The sequence below is a fragment of the Siphateles boraxobius genome, unplaced genomic scaffold (assembly GCF_051911475.1).
Source record: "Siphateles boraxobius isolate OS27281-9 unplaced genomic scaffold, OSU_SipBor_1 48, whole genome shotgun sequence".
Taxonomy (NCBI): Eukaryota; Metazoa; Chordata; class Actinopteri; order Cypriniformes; family Leuciscidae; genus Siphateles; species Siphateles boraxobius.
The window spans coordinates 4239772-4259675 of NW_027509119.1; the positions used below are offsets into that span (position 1 = coordinate 4239772).

The 19904-nt window shown below is 36.5% G+C and overlaps 1 protein-coding gene across 2 annotated transcripts in view; it reads left to right on the forward strand.

The window, feature by feature from the left end:
- The window catches only part of gramd2aa (GRAM domain containing 2Aa), a 32349-nt gene extending 13633 nt beyond the window's left edge, over window positions 1–18716 (forward strand). For both annotated transcript variants that reach the window (XM_077201635.1, XM_077201636.1), the window contains exons 4-13: window positions 1999–2071; window positions 3360–3463; window positions 5822–5920; window positions 9542–9613; window positions 9703–9765; window positions 11064–11241; window positions 16065–16158; window positions 18314–18421; window positions 18518–18571; window positions 18632–18716. In XM_077201635.1, coding sequence (XP_077057750.1) covers window positions 1999–2071; window positions 3360–3463; window positions 5822–5920; window positions 9542–9613; window positions 9703–9765; window positions 11064–11241; window positions 16065–16158; window positions 18314–18421; window positions 18518–18521 — 795 coding nt within the window. In that variant the 3' untranslated portion in view covers window positions 18522–18571; window positions 18632–18716. The remainder of the gene's footprint in view (window positions 1–1998; window positions 2072–3359; window positions 3464–5821; window positions 5921–9541; window positions 9614–9702; window positions 9766–11063; window positions 11242–16064; window positions 16159–18313; window positions 18422–18517; window positions 18572–18631) is intronic.
- Window positions 18717–19904: the final 1188 nt, after the last annotated feature.

The window sequence follows — 19904 nt, forward strand, 5'->3', positions numbered from 1 at the left end:
GTTTAAATCTCAAATCTGTGGTTTATTTATCAAGATTGCTCCTATTTAAATTTTTTCTGTATATATATATATATATATATATATATATAACCGGGCGCTTTTTAACCTCGCCTGGAACAGCGTTTCCTTGGCCAGTCCTTCTGTCGTTTGCCACTGGCTCTGATGTCTCTGTAGTGGTTAAACGAGATATAATTTGTCTTGTGTATATTTAACAGGCGACCTTTGGTCTCATGAATCTATAATTTGTCCCTGGCAAATCTTTTTTTTAATTTAACTTTACTGTTGTAGCCTACTAGAGCTACTGAATTGTTTGCTTTATTTCTAATTGTGTAACTTCTTATTATATCTTTTATGTATACTTTTATAATGGCTATAATTGATCCTTAATTCTCACATTTAACAAAAAGAGACAGGGTTGTGTTTTATATCATATTGTATTCAATTACAGGGAAGATAATCACATATGCACGTATTGCCTGAACCACATATTAATATGTTTAATATTTTTCAAATGTAAACTAAAAGAGGCAGGGTTGTGTTTTATATTTCGTTTTGTTATAAATATTCATGGAGTGAAGATAATCAATGTAGGCTACTTGTTGCCTGAACCACATTTGTATGGCTATTAATATGTTAACGATTTTTAAAATGAAAACGCAAATAGACAGAGTTGTGTTTTATAACATATTTTGTTTTATTGCTGCCTAAAATATAGGCTACATACAGAGATAACCGGAGTAGGTCGTCTGCTGGAAGCTATTATAGCTAATGTAGTTTAATGATATTTTTTTTATGATGGATGGATGCACTTTTTTTTGGATTTCAAAATATCACCTCCCATTATAAAGCCTGGAAGAGCCAGAATATAACTCAGATTGTATTCGTCTGAAAGACGAAGCCCCTTTAAAGGGGCATTCGGCAACTATTTCAACTTAATAAACCCGTTTAGAAATCATTTGGATGGTTAAATAACCTGTTCTGGTGAGAATGGTGACTTTCCCCGCTCCCCCCAACGTTCCTAGGTGGAAAACCAACCTTGCAACATGAGGATTAACGTCTCGGTAAATTGGAAATAGGAAATCTCGTGAGAAGCGAGAACGAGCGAGAAACACAAACTGCTTTACGGCAATTCGACATACACACACCCCGCCCTCAATGTGTGTGATGTATTACCCACCTCGGTAGACACACTCCACACGATAAAGTTGGCCAGCTCCAATAATAACAAATGCACATGAGCAGCGGTAGAAAGGGGGAGGAGGGGCTGCAAGTGAGTTTTTTATGACATTGTTGTGAAATATACATCTCACAGCTGTAGGGGGAGCTCGGTGAGAAAACATGCGACAACAAAAGTGAAAATCAACGAAGAAATAGCTAGAGTTGCCGAATGCCCCTTTAAAGATTATGAGGGCACATGAAAAAAAAAAAAAAGATAATGTGCACTGATAAATAATTTATAATAAACACTGCACTCAGTGTTAATTCACGGTGCACTCTTGATTGGATCAGCCCATCTACTTAATGAACATCATCCAAATGCATCAGTGAAATGTTCTGAGCTGCAGGAAGCAAGAGTGACACACACACACACACACACACACCAGTGAAGACAAATGCGCTAGAAACAAGCTCGCAAGTTTTTTCCGTCGAGGTGCAGTGGGTGTTTCTGCTGCACGCCGAGAGAGAGAAAGAGAAAGAGAGAGAGAGAGAGAGAGAGAGAGAGAGAGAGAGAGAGAGAGAGAGAGAGAGAGAGAGAGACGCTTGTGAAGGAAGAAGAAACGCTGTTTACTTCACTCACAGGAATAGGACGAGCTGAGCTAGCTCTCGGGTCCCGGGACAGTGTAACTGCAGTACACACACTGTCTCTCGGCTCGTGTGGAGTGTGTGTGTCGTGTCAGCATGCTCAGTTTGGTGCAGAACTCGCATCCCTTACGAGAAAGAGCCAGGCTGCAGAAGAGCTGTGCGAAACCGCTGATATCTCTGTCCTCTTCCTCACAGACCGTCAGCAAGTATAATGCGCAGTACCACAAGCTTTTCCAGAGCGTTCCCAAAGACGAGCTCCTCATGAAGGGTACGTGTGGTGTCTTTCTCCTTATACTGCATCCTCTTATGTTTCACTTTACTGCATCTAGCATCTCCTTGTCAAGTGACCTTGTGAAATGATTATTTTAATAGTGCAGCTCTAGTCTCCTCAATAGCATTGCTTGTTTTAAAGTAGTTTGGTGAAATTTGCGCATTGTTAATAAAATGTCCATTAAATTCAGAGGGGGTCAAAGATCAGAAAGCACTGAAAATGCTTCCTGTTTTTCATATTTTATAATTTAATAAAATGTAATATACAATGTTTAATTTACAAGCATTATTATTTTAATTATTATCATTATTAATATTTTTAAGACAATAATAATAATTTAAGCGTAATCAATATTCACTACCGTTCAAAAGTTTTTGATTGGTAAGAGATGTCTCTTCTGCTCACCAGGGCTGCATTTATTTGATCAAAAATACAGTAAAAACATTAATATTATGAAATATTTTTACAAATAACTGTTTTCTATGTAAATATATTGTAAAATGTAATTTATTCCTGTGATCAAAGCTGCATTTTCATCACCATTACTCCAGTCTTCAGTGTCACATGATCCTACAGAAATCAGTATAATATGCTGATTTGATACTCAAGAAACGTTTCTGATTATTATCAATGATGAAAACAGTTGTGTTAAAAAAAATTGTCAGGGTTCTTTGATGAATAGAAATTTCAAATGTTCAGCATTTATCTGAAATAAAAAAGCTTTTCTAACATTAGGCTATACACTATAGGTCTACTGTTTTTTTTTTTTTGGATCCAATAAACGCAAACTTGGTGAGCAAAAGAGACATCTTTCAAAAACATTAAAACATCGTACCAATCTAAAACTTTTGCACAGTAGTGCATATAGTTATATTAAATATTTCATAATATTATTTATGATTCACAAGCATAATAACTGCGTGAGAAGTTTATGTACATAAATGCACATTAATTAGATTTAACTTAGTACAAATTCTTCATCAAGTCATAACTTTTTTGTATTCCTTCCAAATATTTTATAATCCTAAAACTTTTACTTCAAGGATTAAATTATATTTGGAAATCCAGATTTTGAGTTTGGACCCCAATCTATTGCTTGTTCATTTTGATGTTAGATAATGTTGTTGCGATCTATCTGACATTGAGTATTAGCATTTTAACTGCTTTGAGCTGTCATTCAAGTAAAACAAGACGTCAGAATCTGATGCTGTTCTTGAACTCTCACTCAATAATATCAGCATACTTCAGTTCTCTTGTGTAAGTGCACTTGTGACCCCTTCTTTAGTGTACTCCTGTGCCCTGCTGCGAGACATACTGCTGCAAGGCCGGCTCTACATCTCTCGAAACTGGCTGTGCTTCTACGCTAACCTCTTTGGTAAAGACATCAAGGTGAGCGTCACGTCTTCAGATTATGATATGAGCTGGGATAGACACGACTAGAAGGTTCAATCCCTGGAAACGGTGGCCTTTCTTTTAGAAAATGGTTAAATTATCTCATTTGATTTGAAAACTGAACGTTATATGAAGCTGTATTTTCCCACAGTAGGCCTACCCAAAGAACCAAATCCTATTACCACAATATAGGGCTTTTCACACTTGAACTGGTTATCCCTGGGTCATTGTAAACCCTTTTATAAACGCTTTTATAAAACGGTTACCACACAATACAAGTATTAAAGCCAAAAAGAGCCCGATCTCGTGAAAGTGCGTATCTATACAACGAATGTTATTTCTCGTGCCATTTATCCGCCAAAAATAGTTATTGCGTGCATACAATAGCCTATGCACTTTATGGCATGTAATAGGCCTACGCAACCCCTACCCAAGGGGTTTTCAGTGCAGGGCAGGCACGCTAAAACCATTTTTGGCATATAAATGGCACGAGAAATAACATTCGTGGTATAGATACGAACTTTCAAGAGAAAATATGTATCAATGCAACTTTCATGAAGTAAAATAACTAAAAGCCTCCCTTCCGCTGGGGAAAAAAAAGTCCCTGACCGTGAACAGGTACTTCTACTCATTGGTGATACATAACTGTAGGAGCCGCATTTGAGTTTTATTTTTGGTTTAATAGTTTACTTATAATTGTCTTTTCTATTGCATTTGAGTAGTACACCTTCTACAGCCAGAGAGGGCGCTGTCCTATAAGTTGGAGTGTGTAGCGCATGAGAGAAGGAGAAGGCGTGCCAGCAGATAGTACAGTCTTTTACCTCGGCCTGGATCTGCGTTACTGAGGCTTGGCCTGTATGAGAAAGCTGAACTCCAAGCGCTACAAAGGAATGTTTAAAGACATTTAAACCAGTTCTCATTTTTTGTTTTGTACTTTATATTTATTTGCAATAAATATCGACAACATTCAACAACAACACTCTTGGATTTTCTTGGATTCGGGCTGTGAGTCTGACCCGGTACTCGCATTCTCCAGGTGGTTGGAAACAATAACAGGGGGTTACAGGAAAAACCCAACAATGTTTTTTGCCACTACAATAACCGTAGCGGTCGCAGCTAGAGATTGTGCCAAAAAATATGTATCAATGCAACTTTCATGAAGTAAAATAACTAAAAGCCTCCCTTCCGCTGGGAAAACAAAAAGTCCCTGACCGTGAACAGGTACTTCTACTCATTGGTGATACATAACCGTAGCGGTCGTAGCCATGTTTTATCATGAATAAAACTGAATCAAGGACTGGAACTAACCGTTTTATAACTTGCTTTACTTTACCTGGGGTTAACAATTAATCCTGGGTATCCATAAACAGTTATTTCACACTGTACGTTTCTAAACCCTGGGTTAACTTTCTTTATAGTTAAGGCTTGTTCAAACCAAGAATGATATATATCTTGACGATAACTATATTAGCGGCCACACCACCAGACAATATTGTTCTGTTTATTCTACAGTTTTGTCGCCTGGCGCTTTAAAAGCTTGAGCTCTTTAAAGTCTGGTGGATTCTGATTGGCTGTCATTGTTTTTATCGCTCATCAGCTGGAAAAAATGACTGTGAAAGTGATTGCAATGATATGGTTTCTCTGTGCCTATCGTTATAGTTGGTGTTAACTCTGCTATTCTTTTATATTTAGAATGATTTTTAGGACTATATCTTTAACGTTCTCATTATAGTTATCGGCACGGAGAAATTATACCATTGGAATCACTTTCAGACAGCAAATTAAAACATTGACAGCCAATCAGAATCCATCCTGCATTAAAGTGCTTGAGCATTTAAAGCGACAGACGCTTAAAATAAACAGAACGATATCGTCCGGTGGTGTGTAGTTATCGTGATAGTTATCGTTCTTGGTGTAAACGAGCCTTCACCCTAAAGTTAAATTTTTATTAGCTCTGTCACAGCTTAATTTTCATAATTTCAATAAATAGCTGGGAATATTTTGGTAGTATCAATTCCAGTGTACTTTGTACTAAATCCTATAATTGTATAATTGATCGATTTTATAAAACCTGCGAAAAGTATGCTATTATTAATTCAAATGATGATCGTAAATAATCGTATAGATCAACAGTTTTGTTCACTTTCAGCTGCGCGCCATGTTGCCGTTTGTTATGCTGAATGAAGCGTAATGTTATATCTTTCCTTTGTGCACCACGTTATTTAGTAATTAGATGAAGCTGGTCCAGTTTCCATCCTTGAGAGGGAGAATGTTGCGTGCAAGATTTCGTAAGCGAAGGTGCACTTTGAAACAGAACTTTTTCCTTTTTCTCTGGCACTTTCTCTCGCCTCTCAGGTGGCCATTCCTGTTGCGTCTGTGCGGATGGTGAAGAAACATAAGACAGCAGGTCTGGTTCCCAATGGCTTGGCTATCACCACAGACACCAGTCAGAAGGTGCGTTTCCACTGGGTTCCAGGTCACCGACCGGCAGATTGAAATACAAAGCTTTAGTCAGCACATGCTGCTCTGCTGCAAAACACTGGAAATGCAAATACATGCAACACTGAGACTGCAGATCACAGAATGAATCCTTGACTTCAGTCAGCATTTATCACACATTTTATACCTTTGTGTTTAGTGAACTGTTTAATTCTTGTTAGGTACAGTAGGTAATACTGGTTTGGAAAGTAAACTCATTATTCAGCAGTGCAAAGAACGGATGAGCAGATTATATGTTTGTATCAATTATTATTTAGAGGTTAAACGAATTTCGAAATCGTAGCTCAGATAATTTTGTCTTCATGGGAAACTTTCGAGTTCCTATTGAAATCTCTGAGGTTTGATTGCAGACTCTTGTATCTTGGCAAATATGAGCACAGTTTTTGACTTCTTTTATAGATCTTTTGAATCTCTAGAGGAGAATTCGAGAGATTATTGCACTGAAAAAAAATGTCTTTGAAACAATTTTCACAAAATAATAAAAAAAAAAAATTGCAAATAACTATGGAAGCTTGTTTCCGCCATGGAATAAAACAATTTAAAAGATAATTTTGAAGACAATTTGAACATAATTCTGTTTTTTCCCCCCGCAATTGCGAGTATATCTCGCAATTCTGACTCCTTTTCTCTGAATTTTGAGATATAAACTCACTAATTGCGAGTTATAAAGTCTAGTTCTGAGGTAAAAATAATTCATTAAAATAAATTAAATTAATTAAAGTTAATATTACGCAATTCTGAGAAAAAAAGGTCAGAATTGCAAGATAAAAAGTCGCAATTACCTTTTTTATTTTGTAGTCAGTGACGGAAACAAGTAGGGCTGGGTATTGTTAGGAATTTCACAATTCGATTCGATTTCGATTCTTGAGGCTTCGATTCGATATTGATTTATTAGCTTCGATATCGATTCAATAACTAGTAAATACACAAGTAATTAAGTACCTGAGAATATTTTTAAATAATGTGTGCAGTATTACCAATGTTTAAGAACAAATTGACCCCAGCATGTTTCCTGTCATGGTTTATTTAGCAGAACAAACTGTACAATATTGTACATGTGTTGAATACAAACCACAACTGTAACAAACGTGTAATTACAGCATGTAACTGTAATAGAAAGTATATTTCTTTCTTCCTATACATTCAAGTTAGAAAAGAAATGTAAACAGAAACACAAAATGCGCTTCGTGAGGCACACGCGCGCACATTCGCACGGACTCTCGCTCTCTTTCTCTCTGTCGTGCGCGCGCTACACGTTTTGAGCTCGCGACCTCTAGATTTCGGGAGATTTGAACTAATTTGCGTACATCGGGGAGCCGCTATCAATATGCGGGAGACTTATTGTTGTTCTTATTATCATTTAGGGGGGCTTAGGAACATTTTGGGGTAGCTTCAGCCCCCCTAAAATAGGCCTAACGACGTCTCTGGTTGGTGGTGCAGGCTTGAACGGAGTGCAGCTACTGTCCGTCACCTAGCTGTTTTGGTAAAGCGCGTCTTGTACAACCTATGTGTAACGTTACACCGCTGAACGCTCTCACTAGAGTGTTGCCCACAGTGCCGCCACTGGCCGGTGGGCTGAATCGATTCATAGGATTTGATGAATCGATATTGAATTGAGAAACAAATAATTGCAATGCATTGATGAATAGATATTTTTACCCAGCCCTAGAAACATGTATCACTTTATTGTGTGGATGTTGCGCATTAATAGTAAAAATTTATTTTTACAATGTAGCGTCTATTTCTTAGGAGAAGCAAAAATCACATGTACTCTAATTTCTATCCCATTGCCATCTATAAAACGTTGAAAACGTACAGATTCCAGAGGATAATGCATTGCTCAGGAGACTGGATTTTTATTGTCTCAGAAGTTTCTCCTAAAATTCCATATTAATACATACAAATAGAGACAATAGTTGACATACTGTAGCAGATTATACAGCTATAAACACAGCTATCATTTAATCTCGAAAGAATTTAATGAAAAATGTTTCATTAAAATTTCTGTCTTTTGCACACATTGCTTTTTATTCAATCTCATTCAACTCTAGGTGAAATTCTCTGACATATCATGTGATTTTTATTTCCATTGGGAGGGTCGGTGGAGTTGACATCAGATTCTTTTCAGTTAAAACTTCAGTTAGCTCATGTTACTGAAGAACTTGTCAGAGCGGATACGAGCACTGTATTCATGTTGAAAGCAGTTTTATTGGAGATTGCTTTGACGACTAATGCCTGTAAATAATCTGTAATTCTATAGTTCTCAAAAGCAGTCATTTACTTCCTGTTCAGTAAAAGCAGAACAAAACGATTTGTGAAAAATGAGTATTGCTGCCTTGATTTGCACCTGGGTAAAATTTTAGATGAGCAGTTGGTATTGCAACTACTATGAATTAAAGTTGAAATCAAAATTCAGAAGCAACTGAATCATAAAATTCAATGGTGGCAAATTCTCTTTTTTCTGTTTTACAGAAGTGAATACACTTGCATCTCTTTTACACAACCTATGTACTTTTTTATGCATGGCATCTCCCAAATAATGAATTGTGGCGTATATCCGAGTTAAACGGCTTTTCGAACAAAATGTAGGGCGGGACTTGATGCTATTGGTCGATCTCATGTGAGTGACAGGTTGCCCCGCCCTCTTCATGTCGCTGCAAGAGGGAGGAGGAGTTTTAATTAACGATTTGCACGGATAGATCATTTAAAATAATAAATACTGCAATATTCCATAAAAAAAAAATTCATAGTGACTTTAATTAGCATGAATCATATTGAAATATAACTTCCACTTTTATCCGATGTCGTTTGCAAACATATTTTCTGATATTTTTCAGGTCATATCATTCATGTGAACATAATTTCAATATTTTCCCCACTCCACTTGAAGGGTTGCATTTTTGTTTTGAATTAATCCATGGGGTCGGCTTTCACACACTCTTAGTGATCCTTTTCCTGGTAGTGAGATTATATGTGGCTACATTGAGAAATTAAACCAGAGTGATTTGTCTCAATCTCAATCTCTAATCTCTGCTGGAAAATCCAGCTAAAATCAGTTTAAGGTGGTAAACGTGTCTTTAAAAAAAAATAGAGGTTCTTTATTGGCATCTATGGTTCCATTAAGAACCTTTAACATTCATGAAACCTTTCCATTGCACTTAATTTTCTTTTTTTAAAGTAGAAAAGGTTTCTTTAGATTATTAATGTTCTTCACACCAAGAAAATATTGGTTCTTTTAAGAACTGATCCCTGAAAGGTTCTTTGGGGAACTAAAAATGGTTCTTGGCATCACTGTGAAAACATTGTGGTTCAAGCTGGTTTAGAGGGTTGACCAGCTTTTATGTCATGAAGAAGCCATGTTTTGGAAAACGGTAGCCATTTTTTGAAGGTCCAAAACCTTCAACCAGGATTGGACCCTATTGTTATTCCCACTGTTAGCTTGGACCAGTTTGAAACCAATTGTTTCATAACCAATAGCTGGTTTTATCTGGGTTTTCCAGCAGGAATGTTGGTTGACATGCCACATCCACCATGTTTTATAATGTTTTGATATGTTTGTGTCCTCTCTTTGCACAGTACGTGTTTGTGTCTCTATTGTCCAGAGACAGTGTCTATGATGTGTTGAGACGCATCTGCACACATCTACAGGTGAGAGTTTACTCATTCCCATGGGCTGGATCATTGTGTAAACAGCATTAGACTGATGACAAGTGTGTGTATTGCTCTCTGTCGTACAGGTGAATGGAAAGAAGATCCTCAGTCTCAAGCAATACATGGAGGAGCCTAACTCTTTATCTCTGGTACGTTTCAGAGTCTAGATTGATCTGGCTTCTGGAGAACATTTTGCATGTTACATTTTCATGCATAATATCCGCATACTAATTAAAGTGATTTTATTTGTATGGCACATTTAAAAAAACAACACATGTTGGCCAAAGTGCTTTAACCCTCTGGGGTCTAAGGTATTTTTGAGATGTTCTGACATGCCCTGAAATTTGTGCTTTTTTCAGTTGCTTATAAACATATTAATGGCAAAGGTGTAATTACACTATTTAGCACAAACAGGGCTACCATAATATGTGAGCAACATGTATGTACATGTTTGTATTTCTATTGTAATATTTTCTGGCTTCTGGAGAACATTTTGATGTTACATTTTCCTGCATAATATCCGCATACTAATTATAGTGATTTTATTTGTATGGCACATTTAAAAAAACAACACATGTTGGCCAAATTGCTTTAAACACCAATACGATACATATTGTTTCAAAAGAGCTTTACAGAAAATGCTTCTTTCAATGATACAAGTATTCTGTTTTCAGCCAGAGATGAGTGCATCAAAGTAATGTGCATATGAGAGTAATATACTGCTATTAAATCATACGTTATGTGGTTAGTTAACGTCATTTTAATCATGAAAAACTCTCAAAATAGTTTTAGCATGTTATTGAATGAGATAATGGTAATGTATTTGTTCTTGGTGAACTAGATCTGCTACACTGCTGTTGCAGAGCAAGTATGGATGCCATTAAATCCCGTAACAGATCTAGGCAGGTGGAGCTGGGGAGGTGGAGGGTCTCAGAGGAGAGTTTCATGATTTGAACTAGATATGTATTTAGTTAAGCAGACAAAAACCTTGCGCAATTACAACTTGTGCTCGTATTGATTACAATATAAGGATAATATTACAATATTAGGATAATATTTGAAAGTTTTGCGTGTCGAATCCAGAGTTGCCGTCATCTGAAATCTTCACAATTGTCAGCGTCGCCTGAAAACATTGGATGCAAACTAGAGATGGCGTAATCTGTAGTTACTCCATCCCGAGGTAGAAACAGGGAAGCAAAAGGAGAATGTATCAGATATAACTGTAGTGCAAGTTTATTAGAAGTATTACATTATTGTTTTGCGCCTCTTTGGACGTAAATTAGCTCTGCGCCTTGTGCATTTAATCTCATTACTGAATGTAATTCGCAATATTACTGCCCAACGAATGCAGGCTGTAAATTATTTGTAGGGATGGATGCGTTTTCAGTGGGCGCATTTCATTCTTAGTGAATCTTAGTGTGTCCTGTACTTCCATTTGGTGGTGTAGGATGAGTTCCCTGTCCCTGAAGTTTTCCCTGTCCCAGACGAGTTTCCTCCGGTGCTGAAGTGGAGGAGGAAGCCATCAGTGGTGTCCGTGTCTTCTTCTCTACCTGATTTACTGGGAAACTCCACCAGCAGCCTGAGTGCCGTAGACGTCCCTTTCCAGACAGACAAGCCTCTGGAGGGTGAGTCCAAAAAACGTACTTACATATTTGATACTATGAACAATTGTATATGGTATTCTGTAAAGTACCTTGGAGTAGCATGTATATATCATGTATATGTAAATCTGATACCATGGTACTGGCACACAGGTTTTTTGAAAGGGGTAACGATGGGCAGAGGTGCAAAGTCCAGGGGTCAGAAAGTTAAAGTCCTGCCGTATGTTTTAGGGGTGGGAATTGGCAAAAATGTGACGATTCGATAGTATTGCGATATTTGGGCCACGATTCAATATTATAGCGATTCTTAACATATTGCGATACAGCAAGTATTGCGATTCAATTCTGCGATATATTGTGATTCATGACCCCCATATTATTCAAAGGCATTACAAAAAATGTAATAATAAGACCGCTCAACTCCCTTCAAATGGCACAAATTATTCTCTGAATAGAAGACCTCTCACATGAATGGTGAGCTCCCAGCATATTTAAAATTATATAAATACAATAGAGTAACATAAACCTAAGAATAATCATAAAACCGAAATTTACGCACACTTTCGATTTGAAAGAAGAGGAGCGTCGTCTACAACCGGTTGTAATAGTGAAGCCATTTTCATTTGAATTTGCTGTTGAATGCAGGACAACAAAGCACCGCAACAAGCGCCACCTTGTGGATGTAATACGCAAATGTAAATGATCAGAGTTAACTCTGAGAAAACCAATGGAGAAAACCGGAAAATAAAATAGATAATTTTATAATTAAATATTGCAATACTTTGCGCTACTGCATTGATATAATTGCGTGCGCAAAATTTTGATATTCTGAACAGAATCGATTTTTTTCCCCACCACTATTATGTTTATTCCACCCATGAACTGATTTAACTGATTAGTTCTCCTGGCTGATAAACTGTGCTAATGTGCAAATCCAGGTGATTGGAACAAAATACTGAGGAGGACTTTTACTTTCTGAACCTGGACTGGACTTTACATCTCTGACGATTGGTTAGAAGTTATGAAATTGTCAGTATTGCATATTTCAGATGTATTTTGTTTTGGGTCTTTAGTTAAATAATATAGATCAAAGGATGTTTCACGTATATCACGTTATCAGTGTTGTGTGTGTTCTGTGAACATGTTACATGACCCACCATTACATAGACAAAGCACCACTCGGGGTTCATTAAATAGAAAAATAATCAAGATTTATTTTTGGCTTACACAACAGTATATCACACACACGGAGGACGCTTTCATCACAAACTACCTGAACAGAAGGAGCCTTTAAACCACAAAGCAAATTAAATAAATAAAAAAACCAAACACAATCAGAAAAAAAACAAAAATTAAATTAATTAAACAAAACCTTGTGAATCACTCAGTTAATCCAAAATAAATGACATGCAAAAGTAGCTCCTCTGTTCAAACACTGAGGCCGTAGCATCCTCGTGCTGCAGTAATAAACAGTGGGGGAACAAACAATATACAAACAAACAAACAAAAAGGGAAAAGATAACTAGTCCGCCCAAAAGGCCAGATTATTTTCGAAGTAACTCCTTGTTAAATTTACACCTTACAGGGACTTTTACAGTGTGCAGGACAAGTCATGGACACAAGTCAAATCTTAGGAAATCATTGAAAAGTCAATAGTTGAATAGAGAAATTTTCTCTAGAATATTTCAGATAGATAACGCTCTTTGTGAACGTTCAAGTAAAAGCCGTATGATGTCTGTCAGTTGATCTGTATTGTGCTTTAAATCCATTCATTCAGAAGATTGCTGTATGACCTCAGAAATCTCTATAAAGTGATTTAAAATAAAATCTCTAGTAATCATGAACAACCGGAAAGGTCAAAGAAAAGTTATTCTTTGGTACTATAAATTTAACCTTTAAAAAAAATCAATTAAAATAACTAACACTTACTAATATGTAATGTGTATATACTGTGTGCAGTATGCATGAAATACCTACATGATCTATTGCATTTAAAAAAATGTGAAACTATAACTATCACTTGGAAATGAGACGAGCAATATCAACCTTGATGTCTTTCTTGACTTGTTATGAGATTTTAGACATACATCAAAACTGAAGGCAATTGAACAATACAAGTATAAATACGTATTTTTATTTCCAAGATAAATTAATGGATGTCCCTATCTGTAATAAACATGTAACGTAATGAAATCATGTGACGACAGTTTTTGTGCTGAACTTCTGAGGAGGGTAAAGCTGTTGGAAACACATTATGAGCGGATTAATTTCTCAGACCAGACTGGAAGTTAATGTCTCCATTTGATCTAATGTTTCTGGGATGGAATGAAAAAATGTCCATTAAATGATTTTGTTTCATTCGGGAACAGGCTGATCACTTGACTTTGACGTCATATCTCTGCCTGTGTTGTGAGTGGCTGGTTGACTGGCAGGAATCGGGTCCATTATGCAATACGGGATTAATCCCAGATGGAGATTAAAAAATGTGGAGATAAAACATTAAAATATCAGCCTCTGCTTAAGACTAATTGATGTAATTCTTTTAAATGCTCGTTTGGATAATGTTAAAAGTGATTTTTGGCCGTTATGGGTAGTTCACATATTCTTTCAGTATTTTATTTCAACATACAGCATTTCACCAAATACAATCTCTCAACTAAAGGCCCCAATATACACTCACCTAAAGGATTATTAGGAGCACCTGTTCAATTTCTCATTAATGCAATTATTTAATCAACCAATCACATGGCAGCTGCTTCATTGCATTTAGGGGTGTGGTCCTGGTCAAGACAATCTCCTGAACTCCAAACTGAATGTCAGAATAGGAAAGAAAGGTGATTTAAGCACTTTTGAGCGTGGCATGGTTGTTGGTGCCAGACGGGCCGGTCTGAGTATTTCACAATCTGCTCAGTTACTGGGATTTTCACGCACAACCATTTCTAGGGTTTACAAAGAATGGTGTGAAAAGGGAAAAACATCCAGTATGCGGCAGTCCTGTGGGCGAAAATGCCTTGTTGATGCTAGAGGTCAGAGGAGAATGGGCCGACTGATTCCAGCTGATAGAAGAGCAACTTTGACTGAAATAACCACTCATTACAACCGAGGTATGCAGCAAAGCATTTGTGAAGCCACAACACGCACAACCTTGAGGCGGATGTGCTACAACAGCAGAAGACCCCACCGGGTACCACTCATCTCCAATACAAATAGGAAAAAGAGGCTACAATTTGCAAGAGCTCACCAAAATTGGACAGTTGAAGACTGGAAAAATGTTGCCTGGTCTGATGAGTCTCGATTTCTGTTGAGACATTCAGATGGTAGAGTCAGAATTTGCCGTAAACAGAATGAGAACATGGATCCATCATGCCTTGTTATCACTGTGCAGGCTGGTGGTGGTGGTGTAATTGTGTGGGGGATGTTTTCTTGGCACACTTTAGGCCCCTTAGTGCCAATTGGGCATCGTTTAAATGCCACGGCCTACCTGAGCATTGTTTCTGACCATGTCCATCCCTTTATGGCCACCATGTACCCATCCTCTGATGGCTACTTCCAGCAGGATAATGCACCATGTTACAAAGCTCGAATCATTTCAAATTGGTTTCTTGAACATGACAATGAGTCCACTGTACTAAAATAGCCCCTACAGTCACCAGATCTCAACCCAATTGAGCATATTTGGGATGTGGTGGAAGGGGACCTTCGTGCCCTGGATAATGCATCCCACAAATCTCCATCAACTGCAAGATGCTATCCTATCAATATGGGCCAACATTTCTAAAGAATGCTTTCAGCACCTTGTTGAATCAATGCAACGTAGAATAAGGCAGTTCTGAAGGCGAAAGTGGGTGAAACACAGTATTAGTATGGTGTTCCTAATAATCCTTTAGGTGAGTGTACTTCAAGCCAATTTCAATTACCTCATTTCAAAGGTAAATCAGACCAAAGCGAAGTTCGTTTCGCTCTGGTTGCTTAAAACCTTCGAACTATCATTCTCTTTATGTTGAGTTGTAATTCTAATTGAAAGAGACTTTTTAATACTCTTTTAGTACTGTAAAGCTACTTGCTTTAAATCAATCTACTATTGTATAAAGAGCTATATAAATAAATAAAAATATAAACAATTATATAAAAAAATTATAACATTTAAATAATAATAATAACATATTTAAATAATAATATTAATAAATGAATAATAAGAAATTAATAAATAATGATTGTTATAAAATAATTAAATAAAAAAAATATATATTAAAATAATAAAAAACATTTAGCTTATGTCCTCTGCTCTTCAGTTGAGAATTAATAATATTTATCATTGGTCCGTGGTGATGATGTAAGCGGTGGGTGTGGCTCTGAGGCTCCGCCTTTTTCAACAATGAAATCTTCTCTGGTTCATATTTTCTGTTCAGTCCATCAGGGTCAGACGCGAGTGAAACACGAACGCACTGGATCGTCTCTTTAGGAGAAACTGATGTTGTAATTCTAATTGAAAGAGACTTTTTAATACATTTTTAGTACTGTAAAGCTACTTGCTTTAAATCAATCTATTATTGTATAAAGAGCTATATAAATAAACATGACATGATTGAAGCACTGGTGCAAAGATCCACATATTTACGTTTATCTAAACGTCGCTCTCATCAGTATGGACGGCGTCGGGATGTTTGCTAACATTATATCACTGATCACGTAATTTAAACTTTGTTACCTCTAAGCGAAGAATGAAAAAGCTTCGCTGTGAGTGTATCAGGGCCTTAATATGAGACCTGTGTTCATTTATTAAAGAAAGAAAAGACTGGTGTAAGTCAGAACGTTTCCTTATCCTGTGATACTGTGATCCGCTTCAGATCCAGGTCTGGAAACCAAGAAGCTCCGCCTGAACGAGACGATACCAGAACTGGGTCAGATGGAGTACCAGCTACTGAAGTTCTTCATCCTGCTGTGAGTTTGTCTGTCCGTTCGTTTATTCTTACTCTTAGCTTTATAAATGCTGTCCTGTCTTCCTGAGCTCACAACCGTATGATTGGCTAAACAAATAATTTGCTTATTTGGTATCACAGAGACCGTGTATTGTTTCAGGACACCTAATTCACTCGCATCATCATTTAAACACACACACACACACACACACACACACACACACACACACACACACACACACACACACACACACACGTAGTGTTTCCATGTTTTATGGGGACTTTCCATAGACATAATGATTTTTATACTGTACAAACTGTATATTCTATTCCCTAACACTAACCCTACCCCTAAACCTACCCATCACAGAAAACTTTCTGCATTTTTACATTTTCAAAAAACATCACTTAGTATGATTTATAAGCTGTTTTCCTCATGGGGACCAAAAAATGTCCCCACACGAACAAGGATTTCAGATATTGCAATCCTTATGGGGACATTTTGTCCCCATAATGTAGGGTTTACCAGGCCACACACACACACACACTCTTGTACATCTATCTTTATGAGGACATAAAGCCGCTTACCTTAACCTTACTCATCACAACAAAGCGCCTAACCTGAACCCTTACCCTAAACCTACCCTTAACCTAATTATAACCTTATCCCTAAAACCAAGTCTTTTCCCTCAAACAGGCCTTTAAAGGGGTCTCAGAAAGTGAGGACCGGCCAAAATGTCCTCACTTTATTCTCTTTGTCCTCACTCCAATGGTCTAAAACTTAAACTGGTCCTCACAAAGATAGTTGTACAAGTACACACACACACACACACACACACACACACACACTCACACACACACACACACACACACACAATTACACACACACACACACACACACACACCTTCACCTTTAGCATTTTTCAGTTTTTATATGGGTATCATGTCAAACGTATTTAATTAAAGATCAAACGATCTAGATCGACACAGGCTTGGAAAATTATATACGCATATTATCATACTTTTTTAGTCAACTTTTCTTCTAGGCTTTATAAATAGATCAAATCAAGAGGCAGGGGAGATTTTCTCATTACTTTGTCAGTGTTTGCCAGTCCACCTGTTCCAGTAATCCGTCCCCATCGGCACCAGCTGATTTATGTGGGGCAGTCACGTGCAAAATAAAGTCATGTGTGGAAACTGGCTCCACGTGCACACGCCACAGTTATGTTTTTAACAGAATAAGATGATATCTTGGGAACCGCAAATAATAATGAATCAATAAATTCACCCAACAAATACATTAGGAGTTGAAAAAAGTTTTCAGAACAACCTTTATTATTAAATCAATACATTAGATTTCAACTATTTACCTTTGTGTGCTTAATGCCTATACTATATAAATGACAAAATTAAAGAAAATTATATGAAAACTCATTCAATATAAAAATACTATATAATAATAATAATAATAAATAAATAAATAATACAAAAATCAATAATAAAGGCAAAAAATATAATGTATTATTATTAATACTACTACTACTAACATATTAAATAATATAGAAAATTATATTAAACATTTATAAAATTAAATAATAAATAATAATAAATTAAGGAATAATCATTCTTATAAAATAATTAAATTAAAAAATAATATATTAAAATAATTTAAAAAAAAACATTTTGCCTATGTCCTCTGCTCTTCAGTTGAGAATTAATGCTATTTAATAAATTATTATTATTAATACTAATTGAAACTATTACTAAAACTAACAATGGAAATATATTAAATAATATAAAATAATAATAATAACAAAACAATACAATACAATTAAATTATAATATATTAAAATCATTTTCATTTGAGAATTCCAAATCTCAATCTCTTTGGCATTATAATATTTAGATATAGCTTACTTTTTTAGAAATAATAAATACAATTAAATTAAGTGTTTTGTTTTTATTTATTTGAGCAACCGAGATGACTTTGTAATCATATCAATGGCTGTGTTTCCATAAGATATGAATGACGAAAAAACAAAAACGTTTAGTTCCCAACGCTGCCATCTAGTGTCCATCTGAACATTCATACGGCTCTCCATGAACTCATCGCTCACAGTGAGCTGTAGTTCTTCTGCTCTTGGGTTTCCATTTGACATGTGACTTCTGTCCCGCAGCATTATCCTGCTCATCCTGTCGTCGTGTTACCTGGCCTTTCGTGTGTGTAGCCTGGAGCAGCAGCTCTCTTTCCTCAGCAACAACCCTGCACTGACTCTCAGAGAGAGGTACATGTGATCCCACACTCTCTTACGTCATTCACGGCAGTCTTACAGCTCGTTTACCAGCGCTGTCTGTCTGTCTGTCTGTCTGTCCACACACAGGTAACTGACGGTCACCACTGCAACCGTCCACAGGAAAATCTTCCAGCGCTGGCGCTCTCTCTCTCTCTCTCTCTCTCTCTCTCTCTCTCTCTCTCTCTCTCTCTCTCTCTCTCTCTCTCTCTCTGTGGCCGCCTTGCAACTATGCAAACAAACTCTCACGTATTTATGCAAAGTCTTTCTCAGATTGTGTTGACAATGAGCCTGAAGACTGTAAGTGTTCTCAAATAGTCATTGTGTGTCACTGGACCCCTGAAGAAAGGACCCGACCAGCCTACCCTGGATTTAGACTGAAAGCCCTATGTGCATTATTAACATAATGAAGGACTCAGCTTCCCCTGTTTGTGGTCACTCGACATCTAATGTATCAATCGCTCTACATCAAAACAGTCAAATGACTTTTAATAGGTTGTAAATCTCTTGAATATATGTATAGCTCAGGATCGAATGCAGTATATTTGGATAAGATTATTTATTTATTGATATGCAAGCCACTTGCCATGTTCTAGCTCTTCCAATAGGATTTAGTTGACCTGAAAATCTCTATCATGTGTACAGTTTGATCAGGTTGTGTGATCGGGTTTACTATGTTCACACCTGGGCGGAGTGTTTATGGCATAATGAATGTTTACTCAAGTAAATCTTGAAGCTGTAGAATTCATGGACAATAAAATAGTGCATTGTCATGTACTGTCTTAATGTTATCATTGCGCTGTTGTTGTTTCTTAAAGCAGATTGTGCAGATTTTTTTATACTTAACCCTGTAAAGCCTGACATATTAATAAATAATAGTCAGAAAAATCAATATTTTTGAAATGGAACATTTCATTAAATCTTTAGACAAAAAAATGATATATATATATATATATACTGTATATATATACAGTATATGGAGTATCATTTTTGATAAATCAGGCTTTTATCAGGCTCACACTCAAAACAAAAATATCCAATTTGGTACAATTGTCCATATTTATATTGTCAGAAACTAAGATGAAAATGTGATGGATTGTAATGTTAACCCATGAGATCTTTAGAATAGTATATCAGACTACTTCCATACAATATAAATATCAGTTGTCAAAGAGAACGTGTTTTTATTTATTTATTTATTTATTTTACCCAAACTAACAGCTCTTAAACCACATATTTTCCTAATAATTTTTTGATTAGCCTACTAATATAATTCATTTGTGATATTATGATGTGAATTTCAACCTTAAGCAGTGTTACTTCACATCCACATTTTCACATTCTGCCCTGTTATTTTTTATTTTATTTGAGTGTATGTGGACGTAAGGGTTCAGATCTGCTACAGATTATTCATTATTATATTAGGCTACACCAAGTATACAACAAATCCAGTGTGCAGAACATGCCCACTGAGGAC